The 20,348-nt window shown below is 32.9% G+C and overlaps 2 protein-coding genes across 3 annotated transcripts; both read right to left on the bottom strand.

Moving 5' to 3' along the window:
- Positions 1–384: 384 nt before the first annotated feature.
- LOC110408766 (ras-related protein RABC1-like) lies at positions 385–6,173 on the bottom strand. 2 transcript variants are annotated; one of them, XM_021417837.2, is made up of 8 exons: positions 6,094–6,173; positions 5,596–5,861; positions 4,565–4,633; positions 3,292–3,357; positions 2,486–2,607; positions 1,076–1,204; positions 706–860; positions 385–482 (listed from the first exon to the last, which is right to left on the bottom strand). In XM_021417837.2, exons 2-7 carry the CDS (start codon positions 5,735–5,737, stop codon positions 753–755), a joined length of 636 nt encoding a protein of 211 aa, XP_021273512.1. In that variant the 5' UTR covers positions 5,738–5,861; positions 6,094–6,173; the 3' UTR covers positions 385–482; positions 706–752. The 2 variants fall into 2 exon arrangements, with proteins under 2 accessions (XP_021273512.1, XP_021273511.1); XM_021417836.2 differs by lacking the exon at positions 385–482 and having other exon boundaries at positions 486–860.
- Positions 6,174–6,887: 714 nt separating this feature from the next.
- CHR24 (chromatin remodeling 24) lies at positions 6,888–18,739 on the bottom strand. The gene is made up of 23 exons (XM_021418655.2): positions 18,611–18,739; positions 18,338–18,461; positions 18,091–18,210; positions 16,752–17,671; positions 16,551–16,681; positions 16,401–16,455; positions 15,938–16,066; positions 15,467–15,574; positions 15,283–15,338; positions 15,115–15,205; positions 14,268–14,402; positions 14,081–14,158; positions 13,092–13,301; positions 12,905–12,976; positions 11,077–11,157; positions 10,865–10,983; positions 9,607–9,718; positions 9,191–9,259; positions 8,996–9,090; positions 8,370–8,495; positions 8,157–8,222; positions 7,940–8,072; positions 6,888–7,298 (listed from the first exon to the last, which is right to left on the bottom strand). The coding sequence occupies exons 1-23, from the start codon at positions 18,650–18,652 to the stop codon at positions 7,140–7,142; spliced, it is 3,231 nt and encodes a 1,076-aa protein (XP_021274330.1). The 5' UTR covers positions 18,653–18,739; the 3' UTR covers positions 6,888–7,139.
- Positions 18,740–20,348: the final 1,609 nt, after the last annotated feature.

Genomic DNA, 20,348 nt, shown 5'->3' with positions numbered 1-20,348 from the left:
TATTAAAAAATATTATAATTTTCCAAATTTTAGTAACAAATATTGGTGTTAATATAGCTTTTAATATTAGTAATAATTTTATTATTTTAAAAATATTTTAATAGTTATGTCAATACCAGCATTCATCTTCTTAGAATATTTTTTTTTAGTATGGATTCTTTGATTAAAATCGAGCGTGAAAAAGAATTTAACAATTTATGATTAAATGCAAGAAATAGGATTTTTAAATATAAAGATTTTATTGTCCTTTTATTAAAATTTAGTTTAAAATTTAACACCGTTAATCTTAGATAACATTTGTAAAGCACAAGGTTTCATTTGAAAAAAAAATATCCTTAAGGTATACTGTCAGAAAATGTAAGAACACAAGCAGTCCATATAGAATTTACCGTATAATAAAATAGGATTATTTAACATACTCAACCAGGTCGATTGACGATCATCGAAGAGCTGTTCTACCAAAGTACAAACTGCAGGGCTGCCTGTGATCAACCAAAATAACATAATACATCACTGTAAATTGCATCACATAGTTAATTCAAAAGTTCAAAGTTAACAACGACCAGATAAGGCAGACTTCTACCCAAGATGACAGGAAAAGTAAACTGGATTCTCAAACAATGCTATATTACATGGACGGTATGTTTCATATCAAAGAGATTACATGGGCCGTAAATAATTGTGAGTCAGAACTGGGAGAACCACCTCACTCTGGTTAGAGATTCGGGAGTGTAAATTAAAGAATCATAATATCAGCAACAACTGCTTGTGGATGCATCTGGTTGAGGCGGCTTCTGTTTAAAGATGTTCTTTTTGACACCTTTGGAGCCCTCAGCTAAAAGGCTAGGAGTATCTAGAATCTGCATAAGAATGTCATCTCATTGTCAATGTAGGGTTCATGCCATCATTCCATTCCTTGAAGGATATAAAAGAGCAATCAAGAGTCCAACAACCCTAAAAATATCAGCCTAAACTATCTTGATACAGTTGCACTCTATAGCCCACATGCATGCTGCAATTTGTTTCCGGCACCAAGACGTAAATGTCAGAACAAAATAGCAGTTAATTTCAATACCTTCAAAACAAGCTCTTCAAAGCATTGTTGTACGTTAATACGCGTTTTAGCACTGCATTCAATGAAAAGGCAACCATATTCTCTAGCAAAGTTTATTCCCTCCTTCTTTGTCACAACCCTCTCACTTTCCTGAAAAGCATTTAATGATACAGATATAAGGAATAATCTCAGACAGCAGATGGAAAATAATTGTGATGTTGGTTGCAGAACAAAGGGAGGGAAAGAGAGAGAGAATAAATTAGAAAGAAAGGCAAAACAAAGAGTAAATAGAGGGGACAGAAAGAGAGAAACCAATTCCAATAGCTCAAATCTTAGAAATTCATAATATCAAAAGTTACTTGAAACTGGAATATCACAAGCACTTATAAAGTACACCATAAATGTTAAGACAAATATGAAATACCAAACGTAACCATGAATGCCATGATACTTCCCTAAATACTAAACGTTATAATTGAAACCATAAAAATATACAAACTTAATAAAAGAAATCTTAAATAAGCATGTTATTGTCCTGCATCATTAAGACTACAGTGACCATTTCATGGTTTCCTTCAGATGAACTACAAGGTGCCACCAACTCACCACTGATCTTCATCATACCCTGACTTCAACTCTTAATTTTTTTTTTTCATAACACGCCCATACTGGACACATCAAAAAATTCAAATAGGATATGGACATAAAGCTATGGTAGCTCCAAATATAAGAAAAAACTTACAATTATATCATATAACTATCTGATTGAACATACTGCTCTTATGAAGTTCAGTTTTTACAATAACACTATGTTTCCTAGAAAAGAAGGAAAATGGAGGAAAGGGAAAAAAAAATAAGAAGAGGAAGAAAATTTGCTTTTCCTTTCTTGCATTTGGTATGAAAGATGGAAAATAGAGGGAAAGAAAGAGACTAGGGGTAAAATTGTAAATAAAATGATTAACTTAAGTAGAAAGAGTCTATTCCATCCAATTTGAAAGAATTAGATTGGAGGGAAAGGAAAGGTGCAAATCCATCCATTTTCATTCCCTACTCCTATTGCCCTCGTAATGAACAAAGGAAGGGAAGGAAAGAAACACTAATTTTCTTCCACTCCCTTTCTTTCCTTCCTCTTTCCTTCTTACCAAACATGGTGCAAATGTGAGTCTATTGATGAACTACAACAATACAGACAATTCACATCCCTCACCAAGACGCAAAATGGTAAAAGAATTACTTAATTTGCTTTTCCATTGGAGTTATAGACAAGAACAACAACCATGTATCAGAAGAGACAAATTGCTGGGAAAGAATGGCTAAGGAGAGAGCGAGAACCTAAAACAAATTGCTAAACCGAGAACTCATTTGGAACCCAGACTAAACATCATAATGAAGCAAGGAAACATTAGTATTCATAGATCTCTGTAAAGTTACCTTGTCAACTTTGTTTCCAACAAGCATCTTGATGCAGTCTTGATTTGTTGAGTAGAGTTCGATTTCCTTGGCCCAGACTTCAGAAAGATTCGTAAATGTGTCCCTCCGTGTTACATCATAAACTGTTGCATTGGAGGAAACGATATTGTGATTCTCCGAACAAGTTAAGAGCAGACAATGATTACTATGCCATAAAAAATATCACTGATCTAACTGCCAAACAACATATCACTGCACACTTACTGAGCTTAGACTTGAAATCTGATGTTACTCATCTAAATTCTAAGCTGATTATGAGAAAAGGTACGCCAAAACTTATATAGATGAAAGGAAAATGAGAACAACCAATCACTTAAACCAGGCCAAGGCCAAATGTAAACATGCTAGCTAACACAAAAACCCAAACAAGAGAAAAGGTGCATTTTAAGTTGACATAAGCACGACTTCACCCACTTAACAGTTTCATGGTTTCAAGTCAGTTCATTCTCACTGTCTCCACTGTATACAGAGGAACACCAATAACATATGTTCTTTTGTTGTTTTCTTTCTTTCTTTCTTTCTTTTTTTTTTTGAAGGGAGGGGCGAGGGGGGAGAGACAGAGAGAGAGAGAGAGAAAGAAGGCTAACAATGAAAGAAAATTACATTAGAGGCAAAACAGTGCTTGTTTCACTTCCACAGTTTTTAACAAAAAGATCTTCCGTAATGAGGAATCAAAGCAGGAATTTTCCCAAGAAAATAAAGAATAAAGGGCACAGTATTAGTAAGAGGGGCATTGCTACACATGTTAAAAGAGGAAAAATAATTACCCAAAATGACCCCTTGTGCCCCTCTGTAGTAAGAACTTGTCAATGTTCTGAATCTTTCCTGCCCAGCTGCATATTCAACACATTCAACATAGATAAGTTTCCCCTACATGGATCAAGTCATATGCAATAAAAATTGAAAAATATGATCATCCACAACTGATTTGCATCACAAAGCAGATACTGAGATCAATAACGATTCTCATAGCAATAAGCTCAAGCACTAAAGGCCAAATTGGGTAATCTAATTCTAACAAGCAGGTCTAGCCAAACTAGATGATGCAAAGACTGATACAACAATTACCGGATAACTTGCTTCTAACACAAGTATGTCCACTAAGCAGGTGCTTGCATCTCAATTCAATGGTTCTGTGGGGAAAAAAATGAGGAACAAACCAAAATTGTTCCAAGGTAGAAAAATTTCTTTCCATTAAAAGTGCAACTGGTTCAAAAATCCTCCAGGCCTTACGGTGTTGTTTTTAATGCAAACACAGGGCTCAGCTCCATATATGCAATTGTCCGTCCCAGCCCACAGATTCTTAAGATTTGATCATGACCAAGACCAATATGAGGGCATACAGTGCCTTTTTGCTACTTGGCCTTCACTTTCAAAAAACTACAAAAGCATACCAATTTTGCGTGTGAAAGAAAAATGAATGCCACCAATGGAATAAGCTCTACGTGAGGGAAATGCAAAGGATAAAATTTAACATACTTCGCGTCTTCATAACATAAATCTTGATGTAGCATACCAACTTCCCTAACTAAACTCAAACTCTCAGAGGCAACCAATCTGAGGTTAATATTTGATTTGATAAACTGATTGTCAGTAGGCTATGAGAAAACCCTAGTCATTCTCTACTAGCACCTCCACTTAACATAATCGTTCCCTATTCTTCTAAAATACCTTTGCACTCACCAAATACGGGTTAGCTGAGAGCTTGTGGTTTGAACAGTAAAACAACAGGAATACATTCCAGAGAAGCTCATCAAAAATTTGATAAGTTACAGGTGATAAACTAAGAGGGAAAGAAAGCAAGAAAAGTAGTCCAATCAACAAGGTTGATGATGTCAATCTGACATGAAAATTTTCTACGAGGGCTAAAAAAAACAAGTGAAGTCTAATGTAATTGATGAGAATATCAAGTTATAAAGCACAAAAGTAGAGAATCCAGCAATCATAAAAAACGCACTACAATCATATAGGGATATTTAAAATAAATTAAATTAAAAAGAAAAGAAAAGAAATAACTCATTAGCAAACTTTAGGTTTTACCTGTATCCCAGATTGCAAGTTTCAGCTTCTTACCCCCAGCATTCACATATTTTACCTTAAAATCAACACCTACATAACAAAACAAGTAGAGTTGTAAATCAGGACACAAGATGGGTAAGCAGATTAATTATTTGTGTTATCAGTTTGATGGGCATAAGATTTCACACGTTGTATGTTACAGTAATTGCATTGCTTGTGATCAAAATCAAGTTTTAAGATTCACCAGCACATATTTGATTTCAGACAAAAGAAGATTCCACTTACTGTTCAGTCATCACATTTTCTTTTCTTTTTTATAATACAAAAAATCTAAAGAAAAAAAAAGAGAATATAAATCTCCACTACATTGCTGACAAAACTATAAAATATAAGGTTCAGAATTTTGAGCAGAAAATCCAACATTTGAGACCCAACAGGAACTAAAATTTAGTATTTGAAGCTCTAGACTTAACCATTTTGATAATTTTGCATCATCAATATAAGCAACATTTGATTGTTGCTTTTACTTCTTGCTTTTTGTTTCCAACAAAAGCCAAACAGGACAATGCAAATATGGAAAGCAAAGGAAGCAATATTTCTATGAAGAATCTGAAAATCAAAATGCAGTGTTGGTTAGGTGAACAAAATGCTTGAATTTACTTTTGTATAGTAAATTTATGTTAAAAATGGAAATTACATTGTATTAGTTCACTTATTTTTAAGCAATTATGATTATGCTCTCTACACACACACACACACACACACACAAAAGGTAAAATGCAAGTAAAACAAGCAACCATCAATTCTCATATACTTGTAGTTAAATCAAGCATTTTGCTCTACAAAAAAATTATATTTTAAATTTTCTTTCAAAAGTAGCGTTTGTTAACCCACTTTTTGCTTTGAAAAGAAAGAACAAATAACAAAAGCAACAACCAAACAAGCCTACATATCTTGAGTTACAGAGATCAAGACAATGCCATTAGAAATCACAATACATTAAAAAAAAAAAAGAACAGATTGAATGAATACAGTTAAAAAAGAATACTAACCAATAGTGGGAGAGAGTTCCTCAAAGGAATCAGAGGTGAAACTTAAAAGAAGACTACTTTTTCCAACTCCTGAATCTCCTATCATCAGCAACTTGAACAAGTAATCGAACTCCGTTTGATTCGACGACGAGGATGACTCCATTTTGAAATTAGTTTACTTATTACACTCTCTTCAAATTAAATTCTTTCAAATAATACCGATTGTTTCGATTGAACCTCCCAAATTCAGCTTTTTCCTTATTTCACCTCATCCGACGAATCCAAACCTGAAAAATAACATGGCACCAAAATCATAAACAATTGATTTGAAAATTTCAAAGAGATGAAAGATTGAATCTAACAAGATTCTTAATTTTGAACAGACAAAAATTATTAATTAAAAAAAGGATTCTCATAGGTTAAGATCATAATTTGTCATATGAGTATATAAAATTCATTTTATAAATGAGAGAATAATGTTTAAAGACGATGAGAAAGAGAGAGAAAGATTACAATTACCTTTTAAAACATTTGAGAAAAAATGGTTGAGAGATAGCGAGAGAGAGCCAGGAGAGAATTTGAAGGATCAAAAGAAAACAAAAGAAAAAAAAAAGCGTTTAAAACCAAAAGGGCAAAACCGTAATTACAAGAAAAAAATTGGCGCGCGTGCGCGCGTGCGGGCTCTTTCCGTCACCTGAAAATAAAAATAAAAAATTACACCGCCGGGTCGGGTCACGCGCGAAATTGAATCCTTTCGGATTTTGACATTTTGAGTTGTTTATGTGCTCATTCATTAATTTCTTTAAGTATAATGTTTAAAAAATTTTAATTAAATTGTAATTCTTTTATCATATTTCATAAAAATTTTATATATTTATTTAAATTAAATTAATTTTTATTAATTAATATTTCATATTGTGTGATGTTAATATAACGTGTTAATATATCTTAATAAATTATTATTTTTTAAATATATCTTAATAAATTATTATTTTTTAAATATATCTTAATAAATTATAACATAACATGTTAATGTAATATAATAACATAATTATATGATACTTTTATTCATCCACATCAAGATTATATAATATAAAAAATAACAAATAACATTTTTATTAATAAAACTTAATTGATTTAAAATAAAAACATAAAATTAAATTAAAATTAAAAATTAAAAAATTATTTAAATTTTTCAAAGATTATATCATTTCTTTAACCATAACATAATAATTGTGTTAACTTTGCAAGCAAACCAATTTCACTATTGTACAACAAAAATATGACAAGATATGCCTTGCATAAAGAGAAACGAGAGCTAAACTTGTAAGTAAATTGGTACATTGCAAGCAAAATGAAAGCATATGATATTTCGCATTAAGGCATATAAATTATCAGTTTATAATTTTGATATCCTTGATTTCTTGTGTACATAAGAAGGGCATTTTTTATAAGAGATAAAGTCTACCCACAAAGACATCCATTTAACTATTTCCACCACAATCAGGTCGGACTAGATTCGGACTTGGCAAAAAATTCGGATAGCCAAGCATTTCCCTGAGCTCCTATACATTCAACACTCTTTGGAGTTCTCCAGTTATGTCATCTACACCTGCTTCATCTTTAGCTTCCTTTTCCATCTTCATCTTGTGGAGCTCTTCATTCAGTTCAGCAATCTGCTTCTCTATCTTTGCTCCCTTATCAGGTAACCTTGAAACAGTAACCTGTCGACAAATTTGGAACATTAAAACAAGAGCTAGGCCTTCAGAGATTGATATAAAAGTAGAGGTTATGCAAAATCAAAATACTTTCGACCCGAGGTATCTTCAGATATTGATATAAAACTGACGGGTAATGAAAAACAAATATGATTTCATTGCTTGCCTACTTCTAAGACTTGAACTGAGATTATTGACACAAGTTTTGCAGGCTTTAACAGTGATTCATGTTGACTAGCTTGAACATTTCCTTAAATCACACAATTAGATTAACCTAAACACCAATGTCTGAATTAGCTGTAAATGGCACTGCTTTGAGCTGAAGATCTATTATTGTTCACACAAAAACAACAAAACCTAAGAAAATATTACATGAATTGATAGATAAATCACTTGGAGTAGGATCCAAATATAATTTTACAAACAAACCCAACCAGAAAATCAGACAAAAACTTCCGAGAAAGAGAACCCAGCCATCGTAAAACTTTAGATTGGTTTGCATTATTTAACCCTGAAATGTGGCATCAACTGAACTGCCTAACTGCTTGCTGCTGGCCAATACCACTAATAATTCAAGAAAGCAATGCCCACAAGATTGTTATGTACAACATTATAACTCAATGAAGAAATTTCATTCAAAATCATACCTTGTTAGAAAATATTTGAGACAACCGATTAATTCTCTCTTTAATTTCACTCTCAGTTAATTTAGCTGCATTCTCGGGGGAAGAGATTTTCCTACTCAGTCTGATATCCTTTGGCTTGAAAGCATATTCAGCCCTGTCAAACATGTGAGCAATTACTACAACATTCCAGACAGGTGCAGATTATATCCCGAATATAAATGATGATCACTAGAAGTACCCATCAATATTACGCTCAACTGAAGAGCTTGAAGATGAATGTCCCACAGCTGTAGTTCCTTTTCTCCTGATTCCACAATTAAGATAAAGTTCGGTTCATGTTTGAAATGGTTATAATTTTAATGGACAACAGTATCATTCTATAACACATGAAGCTAAGTACATCAATTGAATCAGAAGGCAGTAGGGAGAAAAAAAGAGGCAGAGTTTTTACCATATGTCTTCATCTTCTTGTACAACTTGTACAGGTGCTGTTTTAGAGAAAAGTAAACTGTGATGACTAACTCCTGCTATTCCCAGTGTTTCTAGAAATTTTATGTGGGTTTCCAATGACTCGTCCCTGTAAGAACAATAACAAAAATCAAAATATAGAGAAAGAAGAACGCATAATAGATGAATGTAATATAAACAGACTGTAAAGTCAAAAATTGCAATGTGCATCTACAAACAAGCAAGTGTTATGTTGCTCTACACCATTGCATAAAATTGCTAATATTTTCTATATATAAAAAAGCAAAGAAATAACTCAATTAACAATTACAAGATTGAGTTGATCCCAACAGGAAAATGAACACTTCATCACAGGACTCTATATTCAAGAAAAGTAGAAAACTATAGAATGTTCATGTAGAAGGTAGTTCTTGATTAACACTACAACAGAAAGAGTCAAATTTCATCATACTTTTGGCTTCATTACCCTTATAATTTGTGTTACTTCACTGCCACCAAAACTAAGATATGAATAGCACAGTTTTGCAAATGCAAAAAAAAAAAAATCAGCAAATAAAGAATATAATATTTAACATCAAATCACACTGTTAGACAGAATTAGTTCAGTACATTTTATGTTGGCGATCATGCTCTTCATGTAGTTGCTTTTGGGTGAGTGAAATGTCAAACCCCTGTTTAGGAAGACTGAAAAGTTCCCGAAGATCCTGAAAGCAATATTCAAACATAAGTACAAGTATATAACACATCAACAAAGTATTACATGCTTTAAATTCCACCAGACAAGAAGTTGTTATTAAAGCATACCTGCTGGCTAAAGTAACGAATCTGTTCTTTGTGCTCGGTTGCAGTCTTAAACAATCCCCCCTTATATATCTAAATCACAAATTTTTGCCAAAAAAGTAAATTTGTGCAAATGGTCAGACTTTTAGCTAACACACCACCAAGATAAAACAAAGAGAGAACTGCAGCTACATGGCCAGACGGATGGCAAATCCTACATGTAAACTAGAATCCAAAGTTTCAATATATTTTCTGAAAATAGTTATTGTTTTGTCAGATAAATTGAAAATTGATTCCTTGATGCACAGTTACAATAATAACAGCAATATGGGCCACTACCCAGGAACCACCTGGGAGTCCCAGCAACTTAACATAAAGGTAATGTGAAATATAATCTACATGGCAGTAAATAACAAGAAAAATGCAAGGTCCTCTTCAACCTGTTTTCTGTATATCTTTTCTTCAACAGTTCCACAGGTCATCAACCTGTACACAAGAACATCCTTCTTTTGCCCAATTCGATATGCACGATCAACACTTTGGTTATCCGTGCTGCAAAAGTATGAAATATTTTATTAACCCTGAAACATGACAGTGACCGTCCCACAGAAGCACAAATTGTTTAGGTGAAGAAGATACACTTTTCAGATGGACAGCAGCATGGTTTGTTCACAACAAAAAAACTAGAATAAGTGATATACGACTGGAGAAATATGGGAAAAGAAAAAACAGTTTATTAAAATCAGATGAAGAACTTTGCATCATTTCGTCAATTGTTCTTAACATGCCCACTCTTCTCACCTCCACCAACCCTATGTATTCCCCAGGACACAACAGGCATTTCTTCTTTTATTACAGAATACAATAAAAATTAAATTATTTAGCAAAATAAAATGTCTCCCCTCCACACATTGAGGGTGTTGAATGTAGTATTTCTTACAGCACCTTTAAATACAGATCAAACTTTCAGCAGGCAAAGTTTAGACAAAGTATTGATTTTGCAGCTCTTTCATCCCCCTTCATGACAAATTCTGAGAAAATAATATTACTATACATGAACACATGCCACATGCATGGAAAGAATCGAAATGAACCAAATAATTTGGTGCAACTCCATTCTGTTACTTGAATATCAAGCTTATTTCTTTTAACAAACTTTAACCATAGGCCTAAAAGAAGCCCCAAGTAAGTAGATTGTTAAATTTTCTCCACATACCCAACTTGGGCTATCCAGCATTGAAATAAACAAAGGTTGGGTTGGGAAGGTTCTACAAAGAACATGAGCCCCTTCCCTCCTTTTTGTTTTAACATGGCAGTTGTTTCCTCACTGCCGTGCTGAAATAAAATCACGCTCCAACATTTTAGTACTCCTTTTGTTTTCATCTTAGCTTCTTCCTTTATCAACTCTCAGTCTAGCAGATGGCATATTCTCCACATATTATGGAATTACAAAAATAGATAATCAGAAGAGAGAATTAAATAGGACAGAATCAAACCTAATTGGCACAAGACTCGAGGTTGCAAAGATGCCATAAGAATGTAAGATATATATTCAATTGGAAATAGAGAAAAATATCCCCCACATTATCTTGGTGATTAGACATACCTCAACTCTACCAAATTCTTCATTTCTAAAATTAAATAGTGTATAATCAAATAATCCTAGAAACAAATAAATTGAAGAGCTTAAGAAAAAACCTTGGGTTCCACGCAGGATCAACCACAATGACACGATCAGCTTTTGTAAGTGTGAGGCCTAGACCACCAACTTGAGATGTCAGAAGAAATATAGGAGCCCCAGTGCCGTCTTGAAAATCCTGAAATTCAAAGAGAAGTGAATATCATGTGACACAAACGTATGGGCATTAAGAGAGAATTTATCATCAGTCTAATTTCTGCAAAGTACTTACATTAACAATCTTCACTCTATCACTTGCTTTTGTGGTACCATCGATACGTAAAAATTTGTAGCCATTCAATTCTAGAGATTCCTGTGAATAGTCAAAGCTAATCACATATTGCCCCCAGATATAAAAGTCTAACGCATGATAAATTCCAAATCAAGAATGAAAAACATTTTAAAGAAATCTTCAACTTACATCTTAGGTCTACTATTTCAAGCATTTAAAACCAAGTCAAAGCCAAATGTAATGATGTATAATAAATTTCCCCAATTCAAGTTCCATTTACAATTATGTTGTGAAACTGATTGATTCTCTTTGACATATTTGAAATATATTATTAAAATATAAAATGCTATTATTATTGCCAACAAGTTAAGAACATTATTTCACCATACAGAAAGCATGCCAAGGAGACAAAGAAGTAAATCTTTAACATATTAAGGGAAGAAGAGAAGACAAAAGATGGGGAAAAAAGACACATTTCTGTTTTCTTAACTGAGCATGACAAGAAATTTGAAAACCTTTAACTTTATAGTTTCACATGCCGATAAGGTCATTCTTATTGAAGCTAAAATTATCCATGTCAGTGAATTTCTATATGCTGAATAACAATGTACTACAAAATCCTGCATAATGTAATAAAGAAATTTCTTTCACACATCAACTCTTCAATCAAGCACATAGGAGCACCAATTAAGGAGATGATTTTAAAATGGGACAGAGATTCCACTCTAGAGAATTTCTCAGAAACCAGATAAAATTCTAAATTGCAACCACAGATGGAGTAGTTATCTAACAGAACCCGTCACCTTATTTTGTCTGCGAAATTTGATGGACATTATGTTTTAATTCTCTTCAATACCTTCAAGAGTTACTTTATTACCAAATTATCTTCTTGAGATTCCACTCAAGAGTGACTTTATTATGTTTTGAGTAAAATGACAGTTTCAAAGTGATCTATAGATCAAAAGATGTACAAAACATGATAGACAGATATTGACTATATCAAATCAGTAGCTCCCCTAAATATTTCATAGAAGGACCAATGATAACAATAATGCGTAATGGTTCTAGATAATTACTTAGCCTAAATGCAAAAGAGTCCCAACCATATCTTTCATAACCTTCAGATGCAATGCTTAACACTGGTTTTGACTAAGGTTCTCAGCTAAGTACAAATATCTAGGAAATCAAGAAAACACACTCCCACTGTTTTCTAACTTATTACCTCCCACTGTTAAGAAACTTCATTTTCTTCTCTTCAGATAAAATGAGTGTGAAATAGAAATCACTCTGCTCTAAAAGGTTGTGCTTTATCATGCGAAAAAAAATTATATGCTACAATTGCCTCACAATGACAACTAAATTGGCAAATGTATTGGAGCAACTTCAGCAGTCCAAGCAACAATTCTGCTAATGCTATCTCATAGCATACTTCAACAAGACATAAAAACATCAAGTAATAAACCCAACAGAAAGTGAAAGAAAAAGAAGGGGAAAGGAACTGCACTTTGTAAAAGATGGAGGGTAGAGGATGAAACAAAAGAATAAAGTAGGGGGCTGGAATGGAACGTGTTGACCTCTATTCTCAACAACAAATTTGCATGCAACCACAATAATAAATTTGTTTTCCTTTAGCTACGGTTAGTGTAAATTTTTAGGGGTCAAATTCTAGAAATAGCCAAAAGGTTCTTCCCTTGAAATAAAAACCTAGTCCACAAAATTCCTACCAATTTTCTCATACTAGGAACAAAACTATGAGAAGCTTTGACAGGTAGACAACATGATGTCCCCAAAGGAACATGTGCTAGAAAGTCAAGGTCTTGAAGAAAACCTGGATAAGATTGAGCATTTTACGGGTTTGAGAAAATATAAGAACATGGTGGCCCCTTGGAATTAAAGTATCCTGCAAAATAGCATAAAATGCATTAGACTTGTAAACAAGATTATTACCCCATGGCATCAATCTATCTACAAGTAGTTTAAACCAAAAAAAAATCTATATGTAACTGGAGCCTAACCAAAAGTGAGAGTAAAAAAGATATTTTGCATGAGAGATTGTCATGATTATCTTGAAAGTCATCTGTTTCAGCAACATCAGCAACATGCATTGCCAACTTTTCTGCCATGCCAGCATCTTCCGAATTCAGCATTGAATCCATCCCTTCCAGTACGTCCTCAGCAGCTCTCTTTGTCAAGAGAAGTGGGTGATCACATATTTTTTTCAGAATCTGCTTCAAACAATTGGCAATTTTTCTTATTACCTCATACAAAGACTAAAAGGGAATAACATTACAACTGCATAAGCAACCACACAAACTGTTTCAGCTAGGCCACATAAAAATAATAGCTAATGGAACAATAACGCATCATAAATAATTCGAATATGACCAGAAAAGTCTGGAAAGTGCAGATAGACAAAAAAGATAAGTTACTTTAGAAATGAAACTTTTCTCTTGTCAGAATCTGAGAAATAATAAATTCTTACCGAACATGTACATAGCCTAAAAAAAAATTCCATTTCAATATAAATATTCAGGGCAAGCAACTGCAATGGAAGGTAAATCCTCCAGTTGAAAGCATTGTAGAAGAACCATTTCTCTTCAAAAGGAGATATTAAATTTCCTTGTACCTCTCAAACAGATTGAGAAGAGAAAAACAATTCTTTTGAGTTCTCATTAACAAACATTAAATAGGTTCTCACAGCTGAAATTTCAGCACGGCAAGGTATAACTATTGTAAAGGTGGTATTATCCTTGGGCATTTAATCAGACTTGAAGCATACAACTCTAAAGGTGAATGACAACCAAAATCCCCGAAAACTATTCCTTACAAAATAGACCTCCAAAATCTTAAAAGCATAGTTTCAAAATTTGATAGACACATTTACCCAGAAAACAGGTGCATGCACATGCACACCAGTGCGTAATGAAACAATCTAGAACACAAAAAATTAAAAAGAAGCTGGAAGAACAACAGGAGAAGGCAAAAATTAAACAGAACACGGTACCGTCAATGCAGCTAGAGGTGAGCCATCAAAAGCTGAGAGAACTATCTCACTCTTCAAAAAGGCTTCATACAGTCGGCGCTAAAGAGAAGACAGGAATAACAATGAGATGATCAGAAAAACTAGCAAATCCACAACCAGGAGCATCATTCAGAAAAAAATTAAAAAAACAAGTTTAATGAATTCACACCTGGCAACCAGTCAACTTTAACCACACAATGATCTCATTTTTCTTAGAAAGCTTGGCAGTTGTGGCATCATCTTCACAGAATACCTCTTTCTTTAACCGGCGTAAAAAGTAAGGTTGAATACGTTCTCTTAGCTCCTATGTAGAGAGGAAAAACAGGGCAAAAAATCTTGCATTTCAAGAACTTCTCAATGGCCATAACTGGAGAAAAAACAAGAACAAGCAACGGGTATGCATAATGGGTCCTAAATAAAGGACACTTTAAGAATAAAAGTTAAGATGGAAGTGAAACACATGAAATTAAGCATTAAAAAACAAAGTGAATTAGACTCCCTGAACTGCAATTATATCACTAATTAATTTGACCTGAACCATGATCCATTACCTTGCAACATCAGCAAAAATTTCAGCATTTATATTCTATCAGATTTTTCCAGGATCTTACATAGAAAACTTGACTGTATACATTGTTTCACAAAGTAAGTCCTGTGAGAATGAAGGCAGCAAAGATTGACATGAACTAAAGCAAATTAAGCAAGTAACAATTTAGGTAGCAATTGGTTTTGCAACACAGCATTTTCGCAAAAAAGCAATTTGACTTTAAATCAACTTCTTACAAAGCAAATCCAGTGAGACTGGAGGCTGCAAAGATTGATGTGTACTCAAGCAATTGAGCAAGTAAGTAATACATGGATGGTCAGGAATCTAAAGATTGATAAAGCAATTACTGCAACATTGCATCTTCACAGAAAAGTAAGTTGAATTTAACATCAGAATAGCAACAGAAAGATGTCCAAGATTTTGAGTCATTAAGCACATTCTAATCCGGCAATGAAAATTAAAACAATACCTTTGCAACCGTTGAGCCAACACGCTTCTCCCTCTCTGAGGCATTTTTGTCATTTCCACGTAAAATAGCATGTTCATATCTTTCCTTAAACCTGAGAGAATAACAGAACTTAAGTTAGAAGAAGAAGAAACAAAATAAACTGAAGTAAAGCATGAAGAAAACAATTACCATTTATTATCACCAAGTAGCTCAGGGCAACAGAAGTTGAACAAGGCCCATAGTTCCTAATACAAGGTAACAAAAAGCAAAAACAAAGTGGAATATCATAATCTGAAGTTTGCTTGTAGCATAAAACTAACATACAGTACCTATGGAATAGAAAACAAATGAAGATTAATGCCAAAAACAGTACCTTAAGATTGTTCTGAATTGGTGTGCCACTTACGACTATCCGATGACCACTTGGTATATCAAGCAAACTTTTTGCCCTTTGGGTGCTAGGATTTTTGATGAGATGCCCCTGGAGTGGTAATGCAGTATGCAAGTCATCTAAAGGAACATTATGCACTTAAAAAAAAGACAACTGAACATTCAGAAGGAAATAAGATATTAAGCAAATGCAAACTGTAAAAGAGATAAGTTGTGTGAGTTGGCATGTACACATTTTCTACCAATCAAGATAATGAGTATGCAAGAGACAAAAAAATAAAACATCTTAAATATGTTCATTGGATTTATCCTATTTTGCAAATTCAACAGCTTTTGAATAAGAACCCCACAAAAAAAGAATCTTTGCCCGTCACAAAAGTTAGAAATTCCATAAATTTTATTAGGTAACCAAAGCCTAAAAATTCTGAATTACAAATCGCATTGCAATATCTACCTCATCAAGAATCATGTAGTCCCAAATGATACCATCCTCATCATCGTCATCACTGTAGTAACTTTCTCCTTTTAAAGATTTATGGTTGTTCCTTACAATATCATATGTTGTTAGAAGAACACCTTGGTCCTATAAGATACAAGAAAAACCAATGAAACACTAATATGGTGCACAATAACAAGCTAAAAAAAGGAATTGCAGTCATTTTGGTATGAAAGCATGTGTGCAAAGTAAACAGTAACACCATAAATGAAGAAAAAAATCTCGAACATCCAAAAACTTCCAATCAAATAAACTTTCAAATTGACCAAAGTTGAACCAGATCAAAAAACTTGCAAAAAGCTAGCTTCATTAAAATTCCAATTGATCTTAACATTACACTTATGCTCTCTATTTTACATGCAGAATATGATGTACTTCTATATACAGTATCATGAGTGGGTTCTAAATAAGCAGCTCTGACCTGAAGTATATATTGGAGCTCATATTGCCGAGTTTTAGAAGAAGTTGCAAAGTACCTACACAAAAGCACAAATAAATGATTATTCAAACTATTTGGATATGAATTTTGACATCAAAGAATACAAAGAAATTTAAAGTCAAAAAACCTCACTCTCTAGTCTTCTCAGAAAGGCCTACAACAGATAGTTCTTTGATCCAATGAGAGAGCAATGTCTTGGGGGCAACTATTAAAGCTCTTTTAATCAACTTTGAATGAAATAAACCTGCTAGAAAGCCACAAATCTACCAAAATAACAAATTAAGAATAATACTTATACGACAATATCTAAAAAAAATTTATACATTTTCTTACCTGCATTGTTTTTCCCAGGCCCATGTCATCCCCTAAGATTCCACCCTTACCCTGGCAATGCAAAGACCAAAGCCATTTCAAGCCCTCGCGCTGATGCGGGTACAACATTTTCACAATCTTAGTCGGCAGCTTATAGGTTGATTTTGGGCCACTCAAAATAAACGGCTGGTCACCCTCTGATAAGGTGTCATCTTCCAGCTCATCACCTTCCTCAGATTGATCATCATCATCCTCTTCTTCTCCATATTTAGATGCAAAAGATCTACCCAAAGACTGCAACCGCTCATACACATTTTTGGGCTCACTCTTCTTTAGCCTTCGAAAAATTTTTTTAGGTTCATGTACCCTAGTAACAAGAGTGCCATCCCCAAAGTCACCCTGCAATTCACTCTTTTCTTCTTCTTCCTCAACATTTGACTCAAAAGACTGTCTTGCAGACACCAATTTCTCATCAACCCTGTTTGATTCCTTCTTCATCAATCCTACACTATTAGTATCATTGATTTTATGTACCTTCTCAAAAAAATCAACCTCATTTTCACACAAATCAACCACATCCTGAACACCACCTCCAACATTCTTAGTCACAATCACACCTGATGAGGAATCAGATGGAACAGGTGAACCAGAAAATGAAGACTCAGCACTAGCATATTCTGGAATTTTTTTGGGGGGCGCTGCCTTTTTCTCTATAGACAAAAGCTCAAGCTTGGAGCTCAAGTCATTTAAGATATCCCTAATTTGACTTCCACCCTCACTCACGTGCCTTGTTGGTAAAGGTGAATCAAAATCACAAATTTCAGAAAAATTAGGTTCATTAAGAATTGATGTTTTCCCGGCATCCCCATCATCTTGAGATAAGATTTTACACAATCGACGCCTACCCTCAATTTTTACCTTTGCAGGCTTTGGTTCTTCTTCTGAAATCAATTCATTAAAAAAACCAAACATATATCTTTCAGAAAAAAAAATAAAAGGAAATCTGAACCAGCAAGAGAAAAAGGGAAGGAAAAAAAAGACATGTAAACCATATCCGGGTATTACTATCTTTTAGAAACGAAAATCAATACCCGTCAAACAAAAAGAAGAAAAAAAAGCATGTAAACAGAAAAAATTTTCATGTCCTAGAAAAGAAAATGAAAACCGCACCTAAGAAAGTAGCTCAATTTAATTGCATATATCCATACTCAAAATGCCAAGCTCCAACGCCCTATTCCAAATTTCTACTTGATCAAAATCAAAACCCATTTTACAAATGAGGAAATTCAAAACCCGACAAATAACAAAAGAGGGAAAAAAAAGTAAACATTTAAAAGGAAAACAGATCTAGTTTAAATACCAATAGGAGAATCAAAATCAGTGATTCCAGAGAAGTGAGGAATAGAATCATCTTTATGGGTTTGTTTGCAAAGACGACGTCGTACTTGGAATGTCTCCTCCTCAGACTCTTCTCCTTCTTCTGCAAAAGCAATACAATCAAATCAATAATCAAGACATAGGCCAAACGAGAGAGAGAGAAACCCATTTAAGAACTAAACCCAAATTGTTACTTTAAAAACCCAAAAAAAAAGGAGGGAGTAGAGTACTCGAGGATGAGGGTTTAGGGATGGCTTTGGGAGGAGCAGAGAAATCTTGCAGGAAACGATAGTGGCTGTCGTTTAAGCTTAGAGGCTTTCGAACACTGCTCTTCTCTTTGTCCGCCATTTCTTTCTGTTTAAAGATGAAAATGTCCCACGAATTGTTTAGTTGGGCGTGGATTATATATACAAAAGAAAAATCAAAGAGAGTGAAGTATGGGGGGCAAAATTGAATATAGCAAATAATTAAAGGGGGCTCTTCCAAAAAGTTAAGTGCACTGCCTTTTCCCGCTTTTGCATTGAATATTTGAATTTCATTGCCATCGGAGAATGTCGAGTGATAATTCCAGCACAAGGACTCCCATTAAGACTTGGGCCTTATGTTTCTTCCTCACCGACGACTGCAAGTACTACGTCCTTTTGAAGTTTAGAACTTTTTAAGCCCGGTTTTGTAGGGGGAAATTTACGATTCCTTTTATTCACAAATATATAGAAATAAAATAAAATAATTATTATGTAATTTGATATAATAAAAAAATAAGATAAAAATAATTATTATAATTTCTTACAATGTTTGGTTAATAATAATAGTTTTTAAATAAAAAATAAAAAATATCTTTTATTTTATATATAATTATTAATATTTATTTTATTTTTTAAATATTAATTATTTATAATTTAATTATACTATTAATAATTAATAATTTAAATATTGATATTTTAAATATTACTATTTTATTATAATTTAATCATTAATATTTTCAATACTAATATTTTATTTATAATTTAATATTATTATGATTAAAATATTAGTAATTTAATTAATTTCTAAATTTAAAATATTAATTTTTATAATATGTAATTAAAAACTAAAACTTTTTATTATAATAATAGTTATTTTTTATTTTATTTATAATTTTTATTTTTTCTCTATTTGCTTTTTTTATATTTTATTTATACTTTCATTAAAAATTTAATACGTTGATAATATAATAAGTTAAATATTAATATTTTTAAAATATTAATATTTTATTAATATTTAAAAATATTAATTTTTTATAATTTATAAATACATTTGTAACTTTTTATTTTAAATTTTTTTATATTTTTTCTATTTTTTCTTCTTTTCCATGGTCTGGTCATTAGAAATGTGGCTGATGTAATTAAACATCGATCTAGCTCACCATGTGACCGAATCTGGCCACTCAAATACCAAATACGTGCTTTCCGATACTAGATCTGGTCATGGAGTGCCAAATCTGACAGTGGGGATCTAGTCACCAAATCCAATGCTTCTCACAACCAAATCAAGTCGTGGATCCCATATCCGAGACTCTTCAATTAAGTCTTGCCAAAAAGCACTAAATCTTGCCGTTGCTATCATCGTTCGTCGTTACCATGATAATCTCTAGTGATGAGTGCAAGTTAGAGAGAGAAGGAAAAAAGCAAGAATGAGAGCAAAGAGAGAAAGAAGAAGTGAAAATGAGAAGAAAAAGAAGTATTTATGTCTTGTAATATTTTATAGTTATAAGGGACATTTTAATCTTATCAAATTTAAAAACTATTTTTTAACCATGAAATAGCGAATACCATAGGAGGCTTGGGTTTAATTAACCCGAGTTTTAGCCATTTTTTAAGAATAGCTAATACTAAAGAATAATTATTCCTTTAAACAATTGCTTACAAAACAAGGGTAAAAAAAAAAAAACATAAGAATAGACATGGAAGAGCTTAGCTATACCCTATATCAAACATGCTATTAAGCACTTTACAAGTATTTTAATTAGATGTAATCACAATACCATATTTGGTGTGGTATTTTTGTAATGTAATAATATTATAATAAATGATATTGTAAGACCAAAAGGGAATACGATTCCCTCTTGGGTAGGAGGGAAAGTGACTTTCTTGTGAAAAAAGGAAAGTTCAGAGAATAGGTTAGACAAATATACACTTTTAAGTTAAATATTTGGTAATTTTATATATTTTAATATTAAAATAATTAATATTAAAATATTAT

The sequence above is a fragment of the Theobroma umbraticum genome, unplaced genomic scaffold (genome assembly GCF_002168275.2).
Source record: "Theobroma umbraticum cultivar Fairchild unplaced genomic scaffold, ASM216827v3 scaffold_44.0, whole genome shotgun sequence".
Lineage (NCBI taxonomy): Eukaryota > Viridiplantae > Streptophyta > Magnoliopsida > Malvales > Malvaceae > Theobroma > Theobroma umbraticum.
The sequence above is the reverse complement of the archived record's forward strand: the minus strand, read 5'-3'. Positions and strand labels throughout refer to the sequence as shown.

Excerpts from the sequence above, each read along its gene's own strand:
- LOC110408766 (XM_021417837.2), bottom strand. The coding sequence starts at position 5,737 with ATGGAGTCATCCTCGTCGTCGAATCAAACGGAGTTCGATTACTTGTTC. Across the intron at positions 3,358-4,564 it reads ACTTGCAATCTGGGATACAG|CTGGGCAGGAAAGATTCAGA; the intron begins GTAAAACCTAAA and ends TTGAATATGCAG. Across the intron at positions 861-1,075 it reads TTGAAGAGCTTGTTTTGAAG|ATTCTAGATACTCCTAGCCT; the intron begins GTATTGAAATTA and ends ATTCTTATGCAG.
- CHR24 (XM_021418655.2), bottom strand. The coding sequence starts at position 18,652 with ATGGCAATGAAATTCAAATATTCAATGCAAAAGCGGGAAAAG. Across the intron at positions 15,575-15,937 it reads ACTACATGATTCTTGATGAG|GGGCATCTCATCAAAAATCC; the intron begins GTAGATATTGCA and ends TTACCACTCCAG. Across the intron at positions 12,977-13,091 it reads CTTTTTTACTCTCACTTTTG|GATACTTTAATTCCAAGGGG; the intron begins GTTAGGCTCCAG and ends GCTATTTTGCAG.